General features: G+C 41.3%; 1 protein-coding gene across 4 annotated transcripts; it reads right to left on the reverse strand.

Moving 5' to 3' along the window:
• Window positions 1-4,695: 4,695 nt before the first annotated feature.
• Window positions 4,696-18,662, reverse strand: LOC112250708 (excitatory amino acid transporter 5). Of its 4 annotated transcripts, XM_024421071.2 has the most exons (11): window positions 18,343-18,659; window positions 18,135-18,214; window positions 17,153-17,368; window positions 12,268-12,310; window positions 11,355-11,562; window positions 9,684-9,783; window positions 7,608-7,841; window positions 6,734-6,928; window positions 6,222-6,356; window positions 5,893-5,995; window positions 4,696-5,526 (listed from the first exon to the last, which is right to left on the reverse strand). In XM_024421071.2, the coding sequence occupies exons 1-11, from the start codon at window positions 18,352-18,354 to the stop codon at window positions 5,371-5,373; spliced, it is 1,482 nt and encodes a 493-aa protein (XP_024276839.1). In that variant the 5' UTR covers window positions 18,355-18,659; the 3' UTR covers window positions 4,696-5,370. The 4 variants fall into 4 exon arrangements, with proteins under 4 accessions (XP_024276839.1, XP_024276840.1, XP_024276838.1 ...); XM_024421072.2 differs by having other exon boundaries at window positions 6,227-6,356; window positions 18,135-18,662; XM_024421070.2 differs by having other exon boundaries at window positions 18,135-18,659.
• Window positions 18,663-20,419: the final 1,757 nt, after the last annotated feature.

The raw sequence follows: 20,419 nt of genomic DNA on the forward strand, positions 1-20,419 counted from the left end.
CATCTGTTGGCCACAGATACCTTAAAAAATGTAGGGGCGTGGATCAGAAAACCAGTCGGTATCTGTTGTGACCAACATTTGCCTCAATCAGACACATCTCCTTCACATAGAGTTGATCAGGCTGTTGATTGTGACCTGTGGAATGATGTCCTACTCCTCTTCAATAGCTGTGCGAAGTTGCTGGATATTGGTGGGAACTGGGACACGCTGTCGTACATGTCGATCCAGAGCATACCCAAACATGCTCAATGGGTGACATGTCTGGTGGGTATGCAGGCCATAGAAGAACTGGGACATTTTCAGCTTCCAGGAATTGTGCACAGATCCTTGCAACATGTGGTCGTACATTATATTGCTGAAACACGAGTTGATGGCAGCGGATGAATGGCACGAAAATGAGCCACAGGATCTTGTCACGGTATCTCTGTGCAAACAAATTGCCATCAATAAAATGCAATTGTGTTCGTTGTCCGTAGCTTATGGTCGTTGTCTGTAGCTTAACCCCACCGCCACCACGGAGCACCCTGTTCACAAGTTTCGAATCCCTGAGCTGACATGGTACAAATCTGTCGTTCTGCCCCTGAACAAGGTAATTAACCCACTGTTCTCCTGTAGAACCGTCATTGAAAATAACAATTTGTTCTTAACTGACTTGCCTAGTTAAATAAAGGTAAAAATATATATATATGTATGAGCTTTCTAAATGGTTCACCCAACATGAATGAAAATACCCTCAAATTAAAACTGACAGTCTGCACTTTAAACTCAGTCATTGTATCATTTCAAATCCAAAGTGGTGGAGTGCAGAGCCAAAACAACAACAAAAAAATTCTGTAGCTAGGTTTCCAACCAATTAGCGGGAGATTTTCATACCAATATTCTAAAATCCATGTAAAGAAAACATGTGCCTTTTCCCACCAGTGGTGTGTTTCCACCTAGCTGTCTTGTTGCAGATAAAAATCAGCGCGTGACAACGTAGTCCTGAAAATGTAACTTTTCCCTTAAGTTTTCATGTACTGAATAAAAATCTAAAATTCCATCGCCATTTCAACTCTACCTATAGTTTTGTTATAAAAGCTGTTGCGGTAAATAGCAAATGTGCCTACTCTGGACTTGGCATGTGCACTCTAGGCAACAGATCGCAGAGACAGTGCAGATAGGCTAGTCTACACGATGAGATTATTATAGATAAGAATATGTGTATTTGTCAAATTGCATTCAAGCATCAATCATCATGTCACCAGAATAAGACCCTTGAGTAGGCATCAAGATCACGTGCACTTTCACCACCCTGTGAAGTTCATCATAATTTATTTAATCTGTAGCCTAATGAGCGGCATGGCTCCCCGAGTCTGTAGTGGGAGGACCACACACCATGTCTTCCAGTGACTCCAAGTTTACTTTGATATGATGGTTGTTATATCAATATTTGCGCATAAAGGTGTTTCCAACCCCCTTTCTCGCTTAATTAATTTTACCCACACAACAAGATTCCACCATGTCAAAGTGATCTGTCTTCATTTCTACAATTGTATTGAAACTGCCAGTTTCCATTACAGGGGCGGCAGGTAGCCTAGTGGTTAGAGTGTAACCGAAAGGTTACAAAATCGAATCCCCGACCTGACAAGGTAAAACATCTGTCCTTCTGCCCCTGAACAAGGCAGTTTTTTTTATTTTTTTATTTCACCTTAATTTAACCAGGTAGGCTAGTTGAGAACAAGTTCTCATTTGCAACTGCGACCTGGCCAAGATAAAGCATAGCAGTGTGAACAGACAACACAGAGTTACACATGGAGTAAACAATTAACAAGTCAATAACACAGTAGAAAAAAAGGGGAGTCTATATACATTGTGTGCAAAAGGCATGAGGAGGTAGGCGTATAATTACAATTTTGCAGATTGACACTGGAGTGATAAATGATCAGATGGTCATGTACAGGTAGAGATATTGGTGTGCAAATGAGCAGAAAAGTAAATAAATAAAAACAGTATGGGGATGAGGTAGGTAAAAATGGGTGGGCTATTTACCGATAGACTATGTACAGCTGCAGCGATCGGTTAGCTGCTCAGATAGCAGATGTTTGAAGTTGGTGAGGGAGATAAAAGTCTCCAACTTCAGCGATTTTTGCAATTCGTTCCAGTCACAGGCAGCAGAGAACTGGAACGAAAGGTGGCCAAATGAGGTGTTGGCTTTAGGGATGATCAGTGAGATACACCTGCTGGAGCGCGTGCTACGGATGGGTGTTGCCATCGTGACCAGTGAACTGAGATAAGGCTTTACCTAGCATGGACTTGTAGATGACCTGGAGCCAGTTAACCCACTGTTCCCCGGTAGGCCGTCATTGAAAATAAGAATTTGTTCTTAAACTGATTTGCCTAGTTAAATAAAGGTTAAAAAAAAAAAAACTCTCATAGTTGTTTTTTTATACTGTATGACTTTACTCACATAAAAACTGTGTATGGAAGCGTGGTTAGTGTCCCAATACTTTTGGACCTGGTGGTTGAGAGCGGTTGTATGAAACCAATCTGTGCAATCTATGCATAAAGTAAAGCTCTCAACCATGCCAGCCCACTCTTAATTTCTATTCAGTTCAACTAACCATCAAAGTTAGATTCTCAGCTATCCATCAGACACGTTTTCGGTATGTTCAGGTCAATAGATCTTTGACTTCTAGGGTACATACTGTATCAGAATTACCAGTATAAATTGCTTTAGAAAGGAAACACTGTTACATTTGAAACTTTGTTTGACAAGTGGTTCTGAACAGTCATGACATTACCTTTCAAATGATATATAATATAACCAACTTTGAAAGCACCAGCTACAACTAGAGGATCCCGAGTGGCGCAGTGGTCTAAAGCACTGCATCTCAGGGCTAGAGGTATCACTAGAAATCCTGGTTCAGTTCCAGGCTGTATAACAACCAGCTGTGATATGGAGTCCCATAGGATGGTGCACAATTGGTATGTGTTGGTAGGGTTTGGCCGTCATTGTAAATAAGAATGTGTTCTTAACTGACTTACCTAGTTAAGTAAACAACTGTTCATTGTAAATCACCCATATTGACATTAGAATGTTGGAAGCTTAGCGATAGAATTCCATGTTGTGGGGCAGATATGTTTTTGGATTGTAACTTTGGTGATAGAAGCATCCATTTTTAAAGCGATTTATACAGCATTGCTTGCTGTTTGGGGTTTTAGGCTGGGTTTCTGTACGGTACAGCACTTTGTGACATCAGCTGATGTAAGAAGGGCTTAATAAATACATTTGATTGTACACACACAGCTAGAACAGGTTTTTAAAACGATTTGTAGCTGGGCCAATGGAATGTCCAAGTGAGCCCGACCACTCCCCATTGGTGGTTTCATTGAGGACAGGCTTTAATTGAAAGGATGGCCGTATCCTTTATTTTCATCACGCGCAAAAGCTATTGGGCTTTCTACTCAGTTGCAAAAGGGCCCATTTAATAAACACAGGACACCAGCAATGTGGATAACACTCATTTATAGAAGAAAATGCAAGCTACTTCAAAGACTATTCTTCTCTGAACAGGGGAACAAAAACATCCCCAAATTCACTGAGAATACACTGCTTTGCTTTATCTTGGCCAGGTCGCAGTTGTAAATGAGAACTTGTTCTCAACTGGCCTACCTGGTTAAATAAAGGGGTGTCACGTCCTGACTTTAGTTCCTTTTTTTTGTCTCTATTTTAGTTTGGTCAGGGCGTGAGTTGGGGTGGGCATTCTATGTTTTTGTTCTATGTTTTGTATTTCTGCTTTTGGCCTGGTATGGTTCCCAATCAGAGGCAGCTGTCAATCGTTGTCTCTGAATGAGAACCATACTTAGGTAGCCTGTGTTCCCACTATGATTTGTGGGTAGTTGTTTTCTGTTTCATATCTGTACCAGACAGAACTGGTTCGGTTTCGTTCGTTCACATTTTTGTATTTTTTCAGTGTTCTATTAAAGTTATTATGAACACGTACCACGCTGCATATTGGTCCGATATTTCCTACTCCTCCTCAGAAGAGGAAGACGACAACCGTTACAAGGGGAAATCAAATAAAAGAAATAAAAAAAGTAGGAGGGAAGGTTTTATGCCTACATGATAGGTCAATCTGAGACAGTTTTAGGCAACCCTCAGCCTTATTAGATAACCAAACAAGATTTGCAAACCGGTCAAAAGCATGCCATTTACAACAAGTTTATCTTCCATACCCAAATGGCTAGTAGGTCAGTAATGTCCTTGTGGATGACAAAGGCACTGTCAACTCAAGCACTGTAATCTCAAGCACTTAAAGCCAAAAGACCCTCCCCCGTAATCCTTCTTCTTTGTCCAAGTCTTCACCGTGATTTAATCTCTCACTAACACCGGAGGCACATGCGTGTGCCTGCCGTCCAAGGGCTTCATGCTCATGGCTTCCTCATGTCCTAACTAACTGGATTAATCACTGAAAGGAACTCACATCCATGACGTTGCATTTGATTACAACATATAGATACACCAGAAATCAAGCAACTTAAAACAAACAAACAAATTATTTTTCAAATAACCACAATAAATGAATCTGAAGAAACAACATAATTCCTTGAGTACTATGTTGCTATGATTGAGGGAAGAATGGTATGGTAGTTTGTCTGTGTGCATTGGAAAACAAAATGGTTGGTGTCTGTGTAGATAAATGACTTAATCTTGCGGACAAGTGACATTTTTTATTTAAGGCAACATTACATTTAGGTTTTTGAATACAAGAAAAGCAGGGTCACATACAAAAAAAGATCATCAGATGACGTGTTTTGAATTAAACAACATTTCCCCCCCTGTACTTTCCCTTTAGATTGTTGAAACTGCCAATAAATGTTAGGCGCATTAAATAGAAGACGAAGTTGAGTGAATTTAGTTTATTGCCATTGACCCAGAATGTCCAGTATGACCCGACAGTAGACCTACTTCCTTTGCATGCAAAAAAATCAAATCAAGCCAAACAAGTTGTTCAAAATGCATACCTGCATGCTGTTATTATGACTGTCACGTGGACCATAGAGACCAGGGTGAGGAACAGTGAGAAAAAAACATCCAGTGAATCCACAGCATGTTGGACGACTCGAGTTAATAGCAAGAGTCAATACCACATAGACAAGATCGTAGTAGTACATTTGGGCGATTCCTAACTCATCACTGTTTAACTTTTTATTTTATTTTTTTAATAAAAGGACTTTGTGGAAAACACTGATTTGTCCATTACAGTGTCACCGACAAAGCAAAAAGTGCACCAAAGCAGGAGCAGGTTCTTTCAGTACCGTTTCATGGCACGAGTAGGGGAAAAGTGCACCAAAGTTGTCCATCATTTGAGGTTAATGTCTTTCCAGGAGTTAAACTTGACAGATGTTGTAGTAGATGGTAGGCCTCTCATTGACTGTGGCCCCCATCACATCATAGCAGCAGTCCTGCTTGTGCAGAGGCAGCTCGGTCATAGGCACACCGTTCTGCATGTTGTGAGAGTTCTGTGTGCCATATGAAGGTTGTGACTAGGGAGGAACACACACACACACACACACACACACACACACACACACACACACACACACACACACACACACACACACACACACACACACACACACACACACACACACACACACACACACACACACACACACTTATCAGTATCTCTGTAATAAGTGACAAACTGTGCAGACATTGAGGTCTAGATTCACATGACATATTGATTTCAGATTGTTAAATGTGTAACCCTGGCTGGCAGACACATTTAATCAATTTAAGACAATCATTATTATGTGCAGGGCCTCTGATACCTCACAAGAAAACAGTTCGACAGGAGCTTAACTCAATTGTTATGATGTGGTTGCGGCTAGACAGTGACAGCTGCCTACCTTGCCAGTAGGTCTGCGAGTAAAGTCTTTCCGACATAAGTGGCCGATGATTCCTACTGCCAAGGCGTCTCCCAGCACGTTGATCATGGTTCGGAATCTGTCCCTGAGAGGACAGGGAATACAAAAGCTCCAGAGGTCAGCCTCTCACTCCAACCAAAAAACGTTTGCTTCTTGAATGCAGAAACAATTTAAGATTTCATTTGACATATGAATTAATTCACTTTTTAACCATAAAATGTTCTGTCGTTTCAGTCACTATTAACATGTGGTATGGTATATGTTCCATTATGTAGATATTGAATGACTAATTGTTGTCATAGTGAACTTACAGTACCCAGTCGATGGACACAATGAGAGTGATGTCATCAGGTGGCAGACCCACTGATGTCAGCACAATCACCATGGTGACGAGGCCGGCCTGGGGGATCCCAGCAGCACCTATGCTGGCAGCTGTAGCTGTTATACTTTGAACAGAGACCAACACAATCAATTACTCTGCTAAAAAGGTGCATTACAATATTGTCCTGCCATGGTTAATATGATATGAGCTATACCCTTTAAAAAGTTCAAAAACAGTGACCAAATCTCATCATGAAAAACATCACATTAATGTTGTACAGTGACATTCCCATGTAGTTATGTGAAACTGGTCATATCAGGATGTTACTTTTTGTGAAATGGTTATAGTCCTGGCACCCAGAAACCAAGACTGTCATGGCAGACTACACAGACCGGTTACTGCTTTTGAGTTAGGACTCAAAGTTCCCCCCAGTATATGGACTGGGTAGCTTTATGAGAAGGTTTACATGAGAATTGGAGTGATTTGAATCCCCATACATACCTAATGGTGACCAGCTGGCTAAAGTCCAGCTCATAATCGTTGACCTGGGCGATAAAGATGGCCGCCACGGCTTCGTAAAGAGCTGTTCCGTCCATGTTAATGGTGGCGCCCACAGGCAGCACGAGGCGTGCAATCTGCCGATCCACATTGCAGTTCTCTAGCAAACACTTCATAGTAATGGGCAGAGTAGCAGAACTTAAGAGAGAGAGAGTTGAGTTAAGGGACCATTCTAACTGATATCCTCTGGATATATTATTGTTTGTTTTCCTCCATTTGGAATAGTTTCAATTACACTACTTAATTACAGCAATCAGCTTTCATGCTTTTTTTTGTTGTTGTACATTTAGGCTATTATTCTCTTAATACATTTCTGTGCTTGACTGTTCACCTCTAAACACCATAGTGTGGATCAATAGCAACATGATGCAGATGCATTTGAGTAAGTTTTACGAGTTTCAAAGAAAGTGTTTGAAACTGGAGATGATCAATCAAACATTACAATGTTTATAAGGAACCCTCTGGGATAGTGTTCTTCACACCTGGTCCTGGAGGGCCACAGTGTTTGCAAGCTTTTGTCCCAACCCCGCACTAACACAGCTGAAACAAATGAATCAGGTGTTATATGACTCAGCTGAATGGGGGGGGTCATTTTAATTTCAAATCAGGGGGTGAACTGAAATTCGATTCACAAATTGAAAAAAGTACATTTCCGATTCAACATGAGTTTAATGTCAATTCACTTCCTGCTGAACTGACTGAATTAAGAAAGAAAATGACCCCAACCCAGGTTGTTGGTTGCACACTGAACACTGCAGCAACCTCCAGGACAGTGAAAAAGATAATTGTTTAATGAGAAAATAGGACACAGACAGACCTTGAGGAGGTGGCCAGTGCTATGACGAAGGCTTGAAGTAGGCCTCTGATGAAAGTGAAAGGGTTTTTACGAGTCAGGATGAGGTAGAAGAAGGGGAGGAGGATGAGGCCGTGGACAAAAAGCCCAGCCAGAACAGTGATAGTGTACCAGCCCAGCTTCTTCCCAAGAGTAGATGGGTCCTGCATGTCCAGGATTTTTCCAGCTACGAGGAATATGATCCCAAATGGAAAATACCTGTCCGGAAAGGAAGAACTGTGTTTCACTGTTGTTCAAGAAACACCTCCAAAGACTTTCTATACAACCTACATGTAACTGCCAAAATAAAGAAACTCCCAACATAAAGTGTCTTAATAGGGCGTTGGGCCACCATGAGCCAGAATAGCTTCAATGCACCTTAGCATAGATTCTATTGGACGGATGTAACACCATTCTTCCACAAGAAATTCCATAATTTGGTGTTTTGTTGATGGTGGTGGAAAAGGATATCTCAGGCACTATTAAAGAATCTCCCATAAGGGTTCAATTGGGTTAAGAGCTGGTGACGGAGGTGGCCATGGCATATGGTTAATATCGTTTAAATGCTCATCAAACCATTCAGTGACCACTCGTGGCCTGGGGATGGGGGCACTGTCATCCTATGGGGTCATAGCCATGATAGACAAAACAGCATTTTTATACCTTTTATACACCCTAAACATGAAGGGATGTTAACTGGTTAATTAACTCAGAAACCACACCTGTGTGGAAGCACCTGCTTTCAATATACTTTGTATCCCTCATTTACTCAAGTGTTTCCATTATTTTGGCAGTTACCTATAGGTCAAATGTGTTTTTCCTAATGAGCGTTTCCACACAGTAAAACAGAATAAAAATAAATAAATTGTAATTGAAATAATGCTATGTATTGACAAAATCTCAAAACTGTATTCACAAAAAAAGAAAACTAAAATTGCCCTGTTGTGTCACATGAGTTTATTCCTGCCGCTAAAAACATGTCAGAGCCAAGAGCCATTCAAGTCTTTGAGGTCGATCCTATATCAGCAGAATCTCTGTGGTAAGTGACATCGTACAATATGGCCGGGCCAGTTTCAGGTAAACCTGAGCTGCATGCAATGTGCCTAATGACTGTATATATATATAAATTGACAAAGCAATCGATCACATGACAACATTCACTCTTATGTGAAGACTCAATAGCGCATTTAAGCCAAATGAAATTGGTTAAGATGGCGTCTCATGGAGACATAATATTGTTGTCTCTAGTTACCACAACCACAAAGTAAAAACTGGCTATATCATAAAAGTCATGATTATTTTGTTGCTTAATAGTTCTAATTTAAGCTTAGAGTTAAGCATTGTGGTTAAGGTTAGGTTTAAAATCAGATTTTAAGAAGATACATTTTAGAAATAGGCAGGGTTTAGCCATAATTTTGACTTTGTGGCTGTGGTAACTAGTGACGGCACAGTTTGAAATACTCCTGGAAGTGACGTTGCAGGCTAGCTTTAGCGCTTTTTCCCTGTCATTGAGTTACTCAAGTTGAAGGCCGACTGGGGTACTGCAAGCTGCCATTAGCAACTAAATGATCAATTATTGGTACCATGGTTGTATTCGATTTTACCCAAAGATTGACCCCAAAGATTGTCATTTTTTTCTAGTCACTATAATGGGGGATCCTGTTTTCTGCAAACAATGCCTGCAGTACCACGGTCGGCCTTGAACCGCTGTGGCGTCAATGAGAGGGGGCAGTCATTCTGTCCTGGTGGTGCCAGAGGCCCCTGGGATAAGTCACTGTTGACCCTGAGCACAGGGTGAGCTACTCCTGCTTGACTAATCCTTGGCATGTGCAGTTCACTGCTGGGTGGAACGAAGCAAGATCGTCGCCTGACTTCTCCACCAAAGCTTGACCACAAGACAATGACCCCATTCTCACCACAAGCCCGTGTACAGGTCGTAACCTCAGAAAGTCACACTGAATGGACATCACATCCACAAACCTGATGTTGCCATTCTCTAACCCACTGAGCCAGTGGAACCATGATAATGTAAACTACTTACAAAGCTCGTCCCCCACTTACCAAACAGCAGTGTTGATGATTTTCATGACACATTCGTTGATACACTGACACAAGTGAACTAGTGGTGCTCCTCTCTCGCCTATTTTCCCCAGTAACAGCCCTAAAAAAGTCAAATTAAAATGATTTAGATAGAGATGGATACATATACAGTTGAAGTCGGAAGTTTACATAGACTTTTACATAGAGTCATTAAAACTAGTTTTTCAACCACTCCACAAATTTCTTGTTAACAAACTATAGAAAATGATGCCATGGCTTTAGAAGCTTCTGATAGGCTAATTGACATAATTTGAGTCAATTGGAGGTGAACCTGTGGATGTATTTCAAGGCCTACCTTCAAACTCAGTGCCTCTTTGCTTCATGGGGAAATCAAAAGAAATCAGCCAAGATCTCAGAAAAACAATTGTAGACCTCCACAAGTCTGGTTCATTCTTGGGAGCAATTTCCAAACGCCTGAAGGTACCACGTTCATCTGTACAAACAATAGTACGCAAGTATAAACACCATGGGACCACGCAGCTGTCATACCGCTCAGGAAGGAGACGCGTTCTGTCTCCTGGAGATGAACGTACTTTGGTGCGAAAAGTGCAAATCAATCCCAGGACAACAGCAAAGGACCTTGTGAAGATGCTGGAGGAAACAGGTACAAAAGTATCTATATCCACAGTAAAATGAGTCCTAATTCGACAAAACCTGAAAGGCCACTCAGCAAGGAAGAAGCCACTGCTCCAAAACCGCCATAAAAAAGCCAGACTACAGTTTGCAACTGCACATGGGGACAAAGATCTTACTTTTTGGAGAAATATCTTCTAGTCTGATGAAACAAAAATAGAACTGTTTGGTCATAATGACCATCATTATGTTTGGAGGAAAAAGGGGGAGGCTTGCAAGCCGAAGAACACCATCCCAACCGTGAAGCATGGGGGTGGCAGCATCATGTTGTGCGGGCGCTTTGCTGTAGGAGGGACTGGTGAACTTCACAAAATAGATGGCATCATGAGGAAGTAAAATTATGTGGATATATTGAAGCACATCTCAAGACATCAATCAGGAAGTTAAAGCTTGGTCGCAAATGGGTCTTCCAAATGGACAATGACCCCAAGCATACTTCCAAAGTTGTGGTAAAATGACTTAAGGACAACACAGTCAAGGTACTGGAGTGGCCATCACAAAGCCCTGATCTCAATCCTATAGAAGATTTGTGGGCAAAACTGAAAAAGCGTGTGCGAGCAAGGAGGCCTACAAACCTGACTCAGTTACATCAGCTCTGTCAGGAGGAATGGGCCAAAATTCACCCAACTTATTGTGGGAAGCCTGTGGAAGGCTACCCAAAACGTTTGACCCAAGTTAAACAATTTAAAGGCAATGCTACCAAATACTAATTGAGTGTATGTAAACTTCTGACCCACTGGGAATGTGATTAAAGAAATAAAAGCTGAAATAAATCATTCTCTCTACTATTATTCTGACATGTTCACATTCTTAAAATAAAGTGGTGATCCTAACTGACCTAAGACAGGAAATTTTTACTAGGATTAAATGTCAGGAATTGTGAAAAACTGAGTTTAAATGTAGTTGGCTAAGGTGTATGTAAACTTCCGACTTCAACTGTAGCATTGATACAGAAAATAAGAAAAAAGAGAAGATAAATGGAAGATAAACTGTCTTTACCCATGGTGGCAGAGAAGATGACAATCCCCAGCACGTTCATCTGTTGGCTGCTGCCAGCTCTGGTCTTGTAGTGAATCTCAGGGGGTGGAGTGAGCTCCAGGAACACCGTCCGACCAGTGGGGCCACTATCGTCAGGCATGATGTACACAAAGTTGGGCTGCACTGTGACTCTGGGGACTTTCAGGATACGGACCAGATCTGTTTTGTACTGGATCAATAAGAACATTGCAGATGAGGAAGGTGATTTAAAGTACAATACCCATGAGCTGTAGGGATTTGTCTTGACTTGTTAAAACACTACCAATGGAAGGTCTTCTATATCTGGCATATTATTAAATAAACAATGGTACAGTGCCTATAGAAAGTATTCATACCCCTTGACGTGTTGCACATTTTCTTGTGTTACAACTTGAATTCAAAATGGATTAAATAAATAAAAAATCTCACCCATCTACACAATACCCCATAACAAAGTGAAAACCAGTTTTTAGAAATGTTTGCAAATGTATTGAAAATGAAATACAGAAATATCTCATTTACATAAGTATTCACACCCCTGAGCTTTTAGTCTTTGAGAGGTAAGTCTAAGAGCTTTGCACACCTAAATTGTACAATATTTGCAAATTATTCTTTAAAAAATTCTTCATTGTATTGTATTGCTCTATTAACAAAGGGTTTGAATTACTTATTGACTAAAGACATTTCAACTTTTCATTTTTAATGAATTTGTAAAAATGTCTAAAAACAAAATTCCACTGACATTATGGGGTAAGGTGACACAAAATCTTAATTTCATATATTTAAAATTCAGGCTGTAGCACAACAAAATGTGGAAAAAGTCAAGGGGTATGAATACTTTCTGAAGTCACTCTCTAATGTGTCATACTGTACATTAGCATTGGTCTGGTGTTACCTGTTGAAATGTCGCCTCAATAAGATTGGAAGGAACCATATTCCTGTAAAAAGATAATGTTATGATTTAGCTTAGCATGTTGATATGTTGAGGCATACAGTCAGGGTAAAACGCATGGCCATTCATTCCTGATCAGTATTTGTAAGGTGTTAGTGTTCTATACTGGAGAGTCGAGACCAAATCACGGACGCTGGACAGAGTGGATTTCAGTTGTAACAAAAGGCAGTTTTAATGAGTCAAAGATATCTTGTCCTGCAGTTTAACGTGCACGGACCTATTCGCATAACTCAGTAGGGAGTTAGGTGAAAAAAGGGACCTATACAAAGGTTACAATCATTTTTATACATAGAATAAATGAACGGTCCAGAAGGGTTGGAGGCGGACCTGCTCTAGCCAGAGCAGGAGCCCCATTGGTGCAAAGCAGAGTCTTCTGTTCTGAGCACCCGACCAGTAGAGGGGGTGAGGTGTGTGTGTTTATGCAATGGTATTTGTGTGTCAGTGGGGGTCGTGAGGCAGGACAACAGAGAGGGGGCAGTTTTATGGCTGGGTGTATGTGTTCGTGCAATGGAATGTCTGTGTTTCCTGGGGTCGTGAGATAACAGAGCTGAGGGGGGTAGTTTTAGGGGGGTAGTTTTATTGCTGGGTGTGTGAGCTGGTTCCTGTTTTAGCAGGGGTACGTAAGATGACTTGAGTCAGGCGGTTTGGCTTGGCGCTGTATAATATATGAGCTATGTGTATGAATGTTTACATATATATATATATGACAAAGGTCAAGTGTAATTATTACCGTATAAGAGGGAATCATAATAATTCCAATTTGATAAGTATGATCATGAATAACATGCTTTTTCAACCTTTTGAATCAAATCAAATCAGTTTATTTGTCACGTGCGCCGAATAGAACAGGTGTGGTAGACCTTACAGTAAAATGCATACGTACAGGCTCTAACCAATAGTGCAAAAAAAAGGTGTTAGGTGAACAATAGGTAGGTAAAGAAATAAAACAGTAAAAAGACAGGCTATATACAGTAGCGAGGCTATAAAAGTAGCGAGGCTATTGTCACAGTAATTTGTGAGCCATTTGTGAGCCATGCAAAGGAAAGTGGTCCCCTGCAGTCTAATCATTGATGTGTATTCCACAGAATGTATAGAAGTGACGAATACACCTTTTGATGTATGTCTGCATAAAGTGCAGCTCTTTGACAATACAAAACATATTTTATGAATTGAAGTATTTTAAGGTTTAAAGTATTTGCACGGGGCAAACAATTACAATGCCTCTGCTGTAACGAGCGTCGTCGTAGTTGGAAGGAGGTGAGGACCAAGGTGCAGCGTGGTAAGTGTCCATATTCTTCAATAAAGTAATTGAACACTGAAACAATAAATGAAACGACAAACAAATAGCCCTGAATAGTGCTGGAAAAAACACTGAACAGAAAATAAACACCCACGAAACCCAGGTGGAAAAAGGCTACCTAAGTATGATTCTCAATCAGAGACAACTAACGACACCTGCCTCTGATTGAGAACCATACTAGGCCGAACACAAAAACCAACATAGACTGCCCACCCCAACTCACGCCCTGACCATACAAAGACAAAACAAAGGAACTAAGGTCAGAACGTGACATCTGCAAAGAAATGAAGAACTTGTGAAGTGTCTTCGTTTTACATCAGTGAACACAGTAGAGGCAATTTGCCCCCTACGTTATCAGTTTTTACTCTGGCTCTCCTCTATTCCTCTCTTTACTCTGCAGTGTCAGAGGTCGAGTTAATAAGTGGATGAAGAGGGCAGACGACTCCTGCGAGGGCCCTTAAAAGAGGGAAGTACTTTCAGACAGGCACGAGCCAGAAGCCCTCCTGACGTGTGCCGGTGAAGCGATCCTCCACGAAGATAATTTGTATCCCCGCTATTCATGACTGGGTTCATCTGTAAATCATCCCTTTTGGACAACTAAAAAAACGTTCATCACCCCTGTCAGTTAACTGGATTGTGTGTGTGTGTGTGTGTGTGTGTGTGTGTGCGTCCCAACCTCCTGAGATAGTTGTTGCTACTGCGTAGGACTACCAAGCATAGACAACAATAGGTCGTAGCATGCCTATAGTACTGTACTTAACAGGACTGGAGTCAATATATCCTAATTCAATTTTTTTTAAACAGGGGAAAAAACGCTTTGAATTTACATGACCAAGTTACATGTCTTTATCATATTTATTTATTTGTATTCATCTACATTTTTTAAATTGAATAATTACCAGAAGTAGGTATTTGGACTGGAATGTCTACTGAAGTTCTTAATTTTAGTGAGGAAAATAAACATTTTGATTAACACCCAAACAATAGATCTCACTTTAAGATATAGGCTTGGACTTCAGCATGTCTTGTATTACAGTGAAAGCCAATAACGCAGCTCCCATTTTTTTTGGTTATTTCAGAACATTCAAAACCCACTGTGATTTGGACTGTCTTTAGATATGAGTTTGATGAGTTTGACATTTTCATCATTATCAGGTGAACAGTTTAGAAATTACGGCACTTTTTGTACATAGTCGTCGTCGTCTTCGCCCCCCCGTTTTAGAGGACCGAAAGTATTGGGACAAATTCACTTATATGTGTATTAAATTAGTCAAAAGTTTAGTATTTGGTCCCATAATCCTAGCACGCAATGACTACATCAAGCTTGTGACTCTACCAACTTGGATCCATTTGCTATTCGTTTTGATTGTGTTTCAGATAATTTTGTTCCTAATAGAAATGAACGGCATTTATGCCTCTAACTTTTGCACTCATCATTATTCATGATTCATTCTGGATTATCAGTAATCGTGGTAGCATCCACATGAATGTAGAAGTGTTTAAGAAACATATAAAATTATTATTTACAATAAAAGTGACTCCAAAATGACACGATAGATTATTGACAATTTATTTCTATTGGGCACAAAATAATCTGAAACACAACCAAAACAAACGGCAAATGCATCTAACAAATTTGCAGAGTCACAAGCTTGACGTCGTCATTGCGTGCTATGAATATGGGACCAAATACTTACGTTTTTACTACTCTAATATACATGTAAGTGAATTTGTCCCAATACTTTTGGCACAGTAAAATGGACTATGTAGTTTCTAAACGGTTTACCAGATATGGATGAAAATACGCTGAAGTTAAAGCTGACAGTCTCCTCTTTAACCTTGTAGTCATTATATCACTTCAAATGCTGGAGTACAGAGCCAAAACAACAACAACACAATTGTCACTGTCCCAATACAGTGGAGCTCACTGTAGAAACTGGCAGTCTGGTTGTGGGTGCTAGATTTGCCGCCAGCACTGAATGGGGCCATGCCACAGGACTGCCGGCTTCTAAATCTAATCTCAACTCCCTTCATCCAAGACACACTGCTGTAACAAATCCAATTTACTCCTGAAAGCACTTTCTGGAAATCAATATCTGGAGTCTGACTGAGGAGTGCCTTCCATCTGGCCACTCTACCATAAAGGGGACGATGTTTGGGGTTGAGGGTGCTGTGACTTTTGCCCGCGCTACATAGGGATACATTGGTCCGCTAATGCAGGACTACGTTACAGCCTTATTCTAAAATGGATTAAATTGTTTGGTTTTCCTCATCAATCTACACACAATACTACATAATGAGAAAGCAAAAACAGGTTTTCAGAACTGTTTGCAAATGTATAAAATTAAAAATATCACATTTACATTGGCGCACCTGTATTTGGGGAGTTTCTCCCATTCTTCTCTGCAGATCCTCTCAAGCTCGATCAGGTTGGAGGAGAGCTTTGCTGCAAAGCTATTTTCAGGTCTCTCCAGAGATGTTCGATTGGGTTCAAGTCTGGGCTCTGGCTGGGCCACTCAAGGACATTCAGAGACTTGTCTCGAAGCCACTCCTGTGTGGTCTTGGCTGTGTGCTTAGGGTCGTTGTTCTGTTAGAAGGTGAACCTTCACCCCAGTCTGAGGTCCTGTGTGCTCTGGTGCAGGTTTTCATCAAGGATCCCTCTGTCCTTTGCTCCGTCCATCTTTCCCTCGATCCTGACTAGTCTCCCAGTCCCTGGTTGGTGGAGCGCTGCAGAGGTGGTTGTCCTTCTGGAAGGTTCTCCCATCTCCACAGAGGAACTCTGGAGCTTTGTCAGAGTGACCATCGGGTTCTTGGTCACCTCCCTAACCAATGCCCTTCTCCCCCGATTGCTCAATTTGGCCGGGTGGCCAGCTCTACGAAAAGAGTCTTCGTGGTTCCAAACTTCTTCCATCTAGGAATGATGGAGGCACTGTGTTCTTGGGGACCTTCAATGCTGCAGAAATGTTTTGTTACCCTTCACCAGATCTGTGCCTCGACACAATCCTGTCTCGGAGCTCTACGGACAATTCCTTCAACCTCATGGCTTGATTTTTGCTCTGACATGCACTGTCAACAGTGGAACCTTATATATAGGTGTGTGCCTTTCCAAATTATGTCCAATCAATTGATATTACCACAGGTGTACTCCCATCAAGTTGTAGAAACATCTCAAGGATGATCAATGGAAACAGGATGCTACTGAGCTCAATATCGAGTCTCATAGCAAAAGGTCTGAATACATTTCTATTTTTTATTTGTATAAATTGGAAAAAATGTCTTAAAACCTGTTTTTGCTTTGTCATTATGGGGTATGGTGTGTAGATTGATGAGAATTGTATTCTTATTTAATCAATTTTAGAATAAGGCTGTAATGTAACAAAATGTATAAAAATAGAAGGGGTCTGAATACTTTCCAAATGCACTGTAGCAGGGCCATTCCACGAATGAGTGCCTTTTACGTCCCTTTGATATTTTAAGTAGAAATCACGCTTCAGTTTTGCTTCTGGTTTTTCATTATTGGTCACTCACCTAATGAGATCTAGCAAGGCATCAGCAGAAGTCATGACGGGCCCTCCTCCTAGCCTGTTGCTGTCCATCTCAGTGCCCACCCCGGGCTTGATGATGATCACCAGCAGGATACCCACCACCACCGCAATGAAGGTGGTCCACAGGTAGTAGGTCACAGTGAGAACACCCACACGACAACAGGCTTTGGACTCCATAGACGACAGGCCTGACATTAAACTGTAGAGAGAGAAAAAAAGAGAGAGGATTGGTTAGGATGAAATAATGAAAACATGCAATAAAAATGGCCCAATAATTGCTCAGGTGCCTAAATTGGTACCCACATAATGGTTCCATTCTAGTGAGTGATTGAAGGAAACTAAGGAGAATGTGGATCTAAGTGAGATCTATTGAACATTTCTATTGAAGTGGCAGAAGGACGCCTTTTCAAGTGTTTGTTGTCAGCACTACTTCCTATACTACCTAACCAAACATAGCAGGCATAAAATAAATGCCTGAAACTAGATCCCTTACATACTGGTATTGACAAGAACATAAAAAAACTGTGGGGGGAGGTTCTCTTCTGCACTGTTCAACCAATCCAGTAAATGTGGAGGAGGAGTTAAAATGGAGCGTAGCCTTGTTTCCATTTCCCCTGAAAACCGGAATATCTGGTTTTTGGGGAATTGGCAGAGGCTATATACTATCTGACAGTTGTAATATAACTGGAACCTGTCATGTTATGTCGACCATATGGAATATACTGAAATCTGGTTTCTAAAGTCTTGTTTAGTGGTAATGTTTTAAGCCCCATTCAACTTGAATGAAGATGTGATATCATTACCTGTCTATAGGGGGTAGCGACTATCACACTCTTTTTTGTGGTGTGTGAAGTATCAACAATAGAGGAATTCTCAGTGAAGGTCAAATTATACTTTTATTACTCTATTGCTGGTTGAATATGCAACCATATTACTGGAAAGAAGTTGACATTAAAGATGTTTACCTGGACGTGATGAGGGGGAGGATAAGCATTTTGAGCACTCTCATGAGAAGTTCTCCAGGGAATGAAAAATAAATCTTAGCCTGGAAGGGGAAATCAGAAGAAACATTCATGTTAATTAATGTAAGTAGGGATGAAACACTCACTCCAAAGCAGTGGCAGCTGGTGACTTAACACATTTGAGGAGGATGATTGTTGAAAAAAAGGCCACCTTGAAACACATTCCAAAACTTTGTCTCTTTCCACAGGAGACCCGTTACAATAGTTGGACAGATATTTTTGTTTCAAGTATTCCTTTCTTCTAGAAAAAAAAGTGCCCATCAGCACACACATGGGTGAATGTCAAAAGCCTTTTGCTTGATTCTTCGTGTCCTCTCTCCTAGATTCCTTCTCAAACCACCAAAAGGAGGTCAGAGAAGGTTCCTTCTCCTCCAATGCTCCTTCTCCTTCAATGTTTTGAGAAGGGAAATTGAGGAAAAGGCTTTTCAGATTCACCCCTTGTGAAAAGGTAAAAGGTTGTTCTTGGTTTTCAAAATCGTAAAGAAATAACTGTGAATAATATTGGTTGATTCAATCTGGTTCAGATTGGGGCCCACCCACTTGACAGCCAGGCTCAGCCAATCAGAATCTGTTTTCCCCTACAAAAGAGCTTTATTACAGACAGAAATACTGCCCCTCCCCCCTCTGACGATCCCGCAGGTGAAGAAGCTGGATGTGGAGGTTCTGAGCTGGCGTGGTTACACGTGGTCTTCGGTTTTAAGGCCGGTTGGACATTCTTTAAAATGGCGTTCTCTGGCAACAGCGCTGGTGGACATTCCTGCAGTCAGCATACCAATTGCACGCTCCCTCAAAACTTGAGACATCTGTAGCATTATGTTGTGTGACAAAACTGCACATTTTAGTGGCCTTTTATTGTCCCCAGCACAAGGTGCATCTGTGTAATGATCATGGAGTTTAATCAGCTTCTTGATATACCACACCTGTCAGTTGGATGGATTATCTTGACAAAGGATAAAATGCTCACTAACAGGGATGTACAGTAAACAAATTTGTCCACAAAATGTGAGAGAAATAAGCTTTTTGTGCGTATGGAACATTTCTGGGATACTTTATTCAGCACATGGGACCAGCACTTTACATGTTGTGTTTATATTTTTGTTGAGTGTAGTTCTTGGTAGTAACTCGTACAGTAATTTCCTCAGGTTAAACCTCCGCTCACTTACAAACATCAGCTTTGGGTCATGCGTCACCTCACACACCTGTGATTATCGAGCACACTTTAGGCCATGTTTGCTTTGGCAAGCCAAGTCTCAGTCTGAGATCAAATAATCCCCTTCTCCTGACAGGACTGAGTTGGATTGACCTCAACTCTCTACTGTTCTGAACATCACATTCCTTTTGTTTTCATGTAAAAGTGGACAGGAAGGGCGTGATAATGTGGGAATACGATACCTATCCTTCTTTACCTTATGAGCACCATAGATGGCCTATAACTCTCTACGTGTCTACTGTTGCTCTCCAACAATATGCTTGCATTTCTTTTTCTGAAGCCAGTAATCGGTTCACCATCAATGGCCTAGATTAGAATTTATTCTGCCACAAAATGCGTTGAAAGTGCTACATTTGCATCAGCGGAGAACTTTCCTCTCAGGGACTGAAACACGTTGCTGAGTAGAGGTCATTAACTCCTTCCCTAACAACCACGTATTCAATCAAGGGGATGAATGCATGCTACCAGGGCTGCTCTTCTAGCTGTGCACTGGCTCTCTGTTGCTATAACAATTAACGCACACCACTTTTCAGGTTCCAGTCCCATCATTTGCTGATGGTGTCGTGCACTAGAAGCCTCTCTCAATGGTCCATTACGTCTGCCGGTTGATGTTCTCCAATGCAAACAGGAGCTCTATCGGGCGTTTTAAGTGGAACACTTTCACGGATCCGCCTCACCCGAAAAGAGTGAGAGATGGTCAAACATTGAAATGTACACACCGCCAAGGGAGACACATGGACCTGGCAGACTGGCACTAGAAGCTTCTCTCAATGGTCCATTACGTCTGCCGGTTGATGTTCTCCAATGCAAACACTTCAAATAATCAAGCAGCATTTACACATGCGTCCGACTTTGTGATAAAGAGCCACGTACCTGGGTAGAGAGATGGCTCCCTCTCAACATGAACCCCAGGAGACAGCCGGCCAACACGGCAAAAACCGAGTGTCAGCAAGCCGTTGAGCTTCAGGTACTCCCTCAGCCACTGTTTCAAGTCAACGACGAAAGTCCCATGTAAAAA

This window comes from Oncorhynchus tshawytscha, linkage group LG05 (genome assembly GCF_018296145.1).
Source record: "Oncorhynchus tshawytscha isolate Ot180627B linkage group LG05, Otsh_v2.0, whole genome shotgun sequence".
NCBI classification, from domain to species: domain Eukaryota; kingdom Metazoa; phylum Chordata; class Actinopteri; order Salmoniformes; family Salmonidae; genus Oncorhynchus; species Oncorhynchus tshawytscha.

Bases quoted from the DNA above. Each gene is read 5' to 3' on its own strand.
- LOC112250708 (XM_024421070.2), bottom strand. From the start codon at position 18,244: ATGAATGTTTCTTCTGATTTCCCCTTCCAGGCTAAGATTTATTTTTCA. The intron at 5,996-6,221 runs GTAAGTTCACTA...CTGTCCTCTCAG, and splicing joins GTGTCCATCGACTGGGTACT to GGACAGATTCCGAACCATGA. The intron at 5,527-5,892 runs GTAGGCAGCTGT...GTTCCTCCCTAG, and splicing joins CTCGCAGACCTACTGGCAAG to TCACAACCTTCATATGGCAC.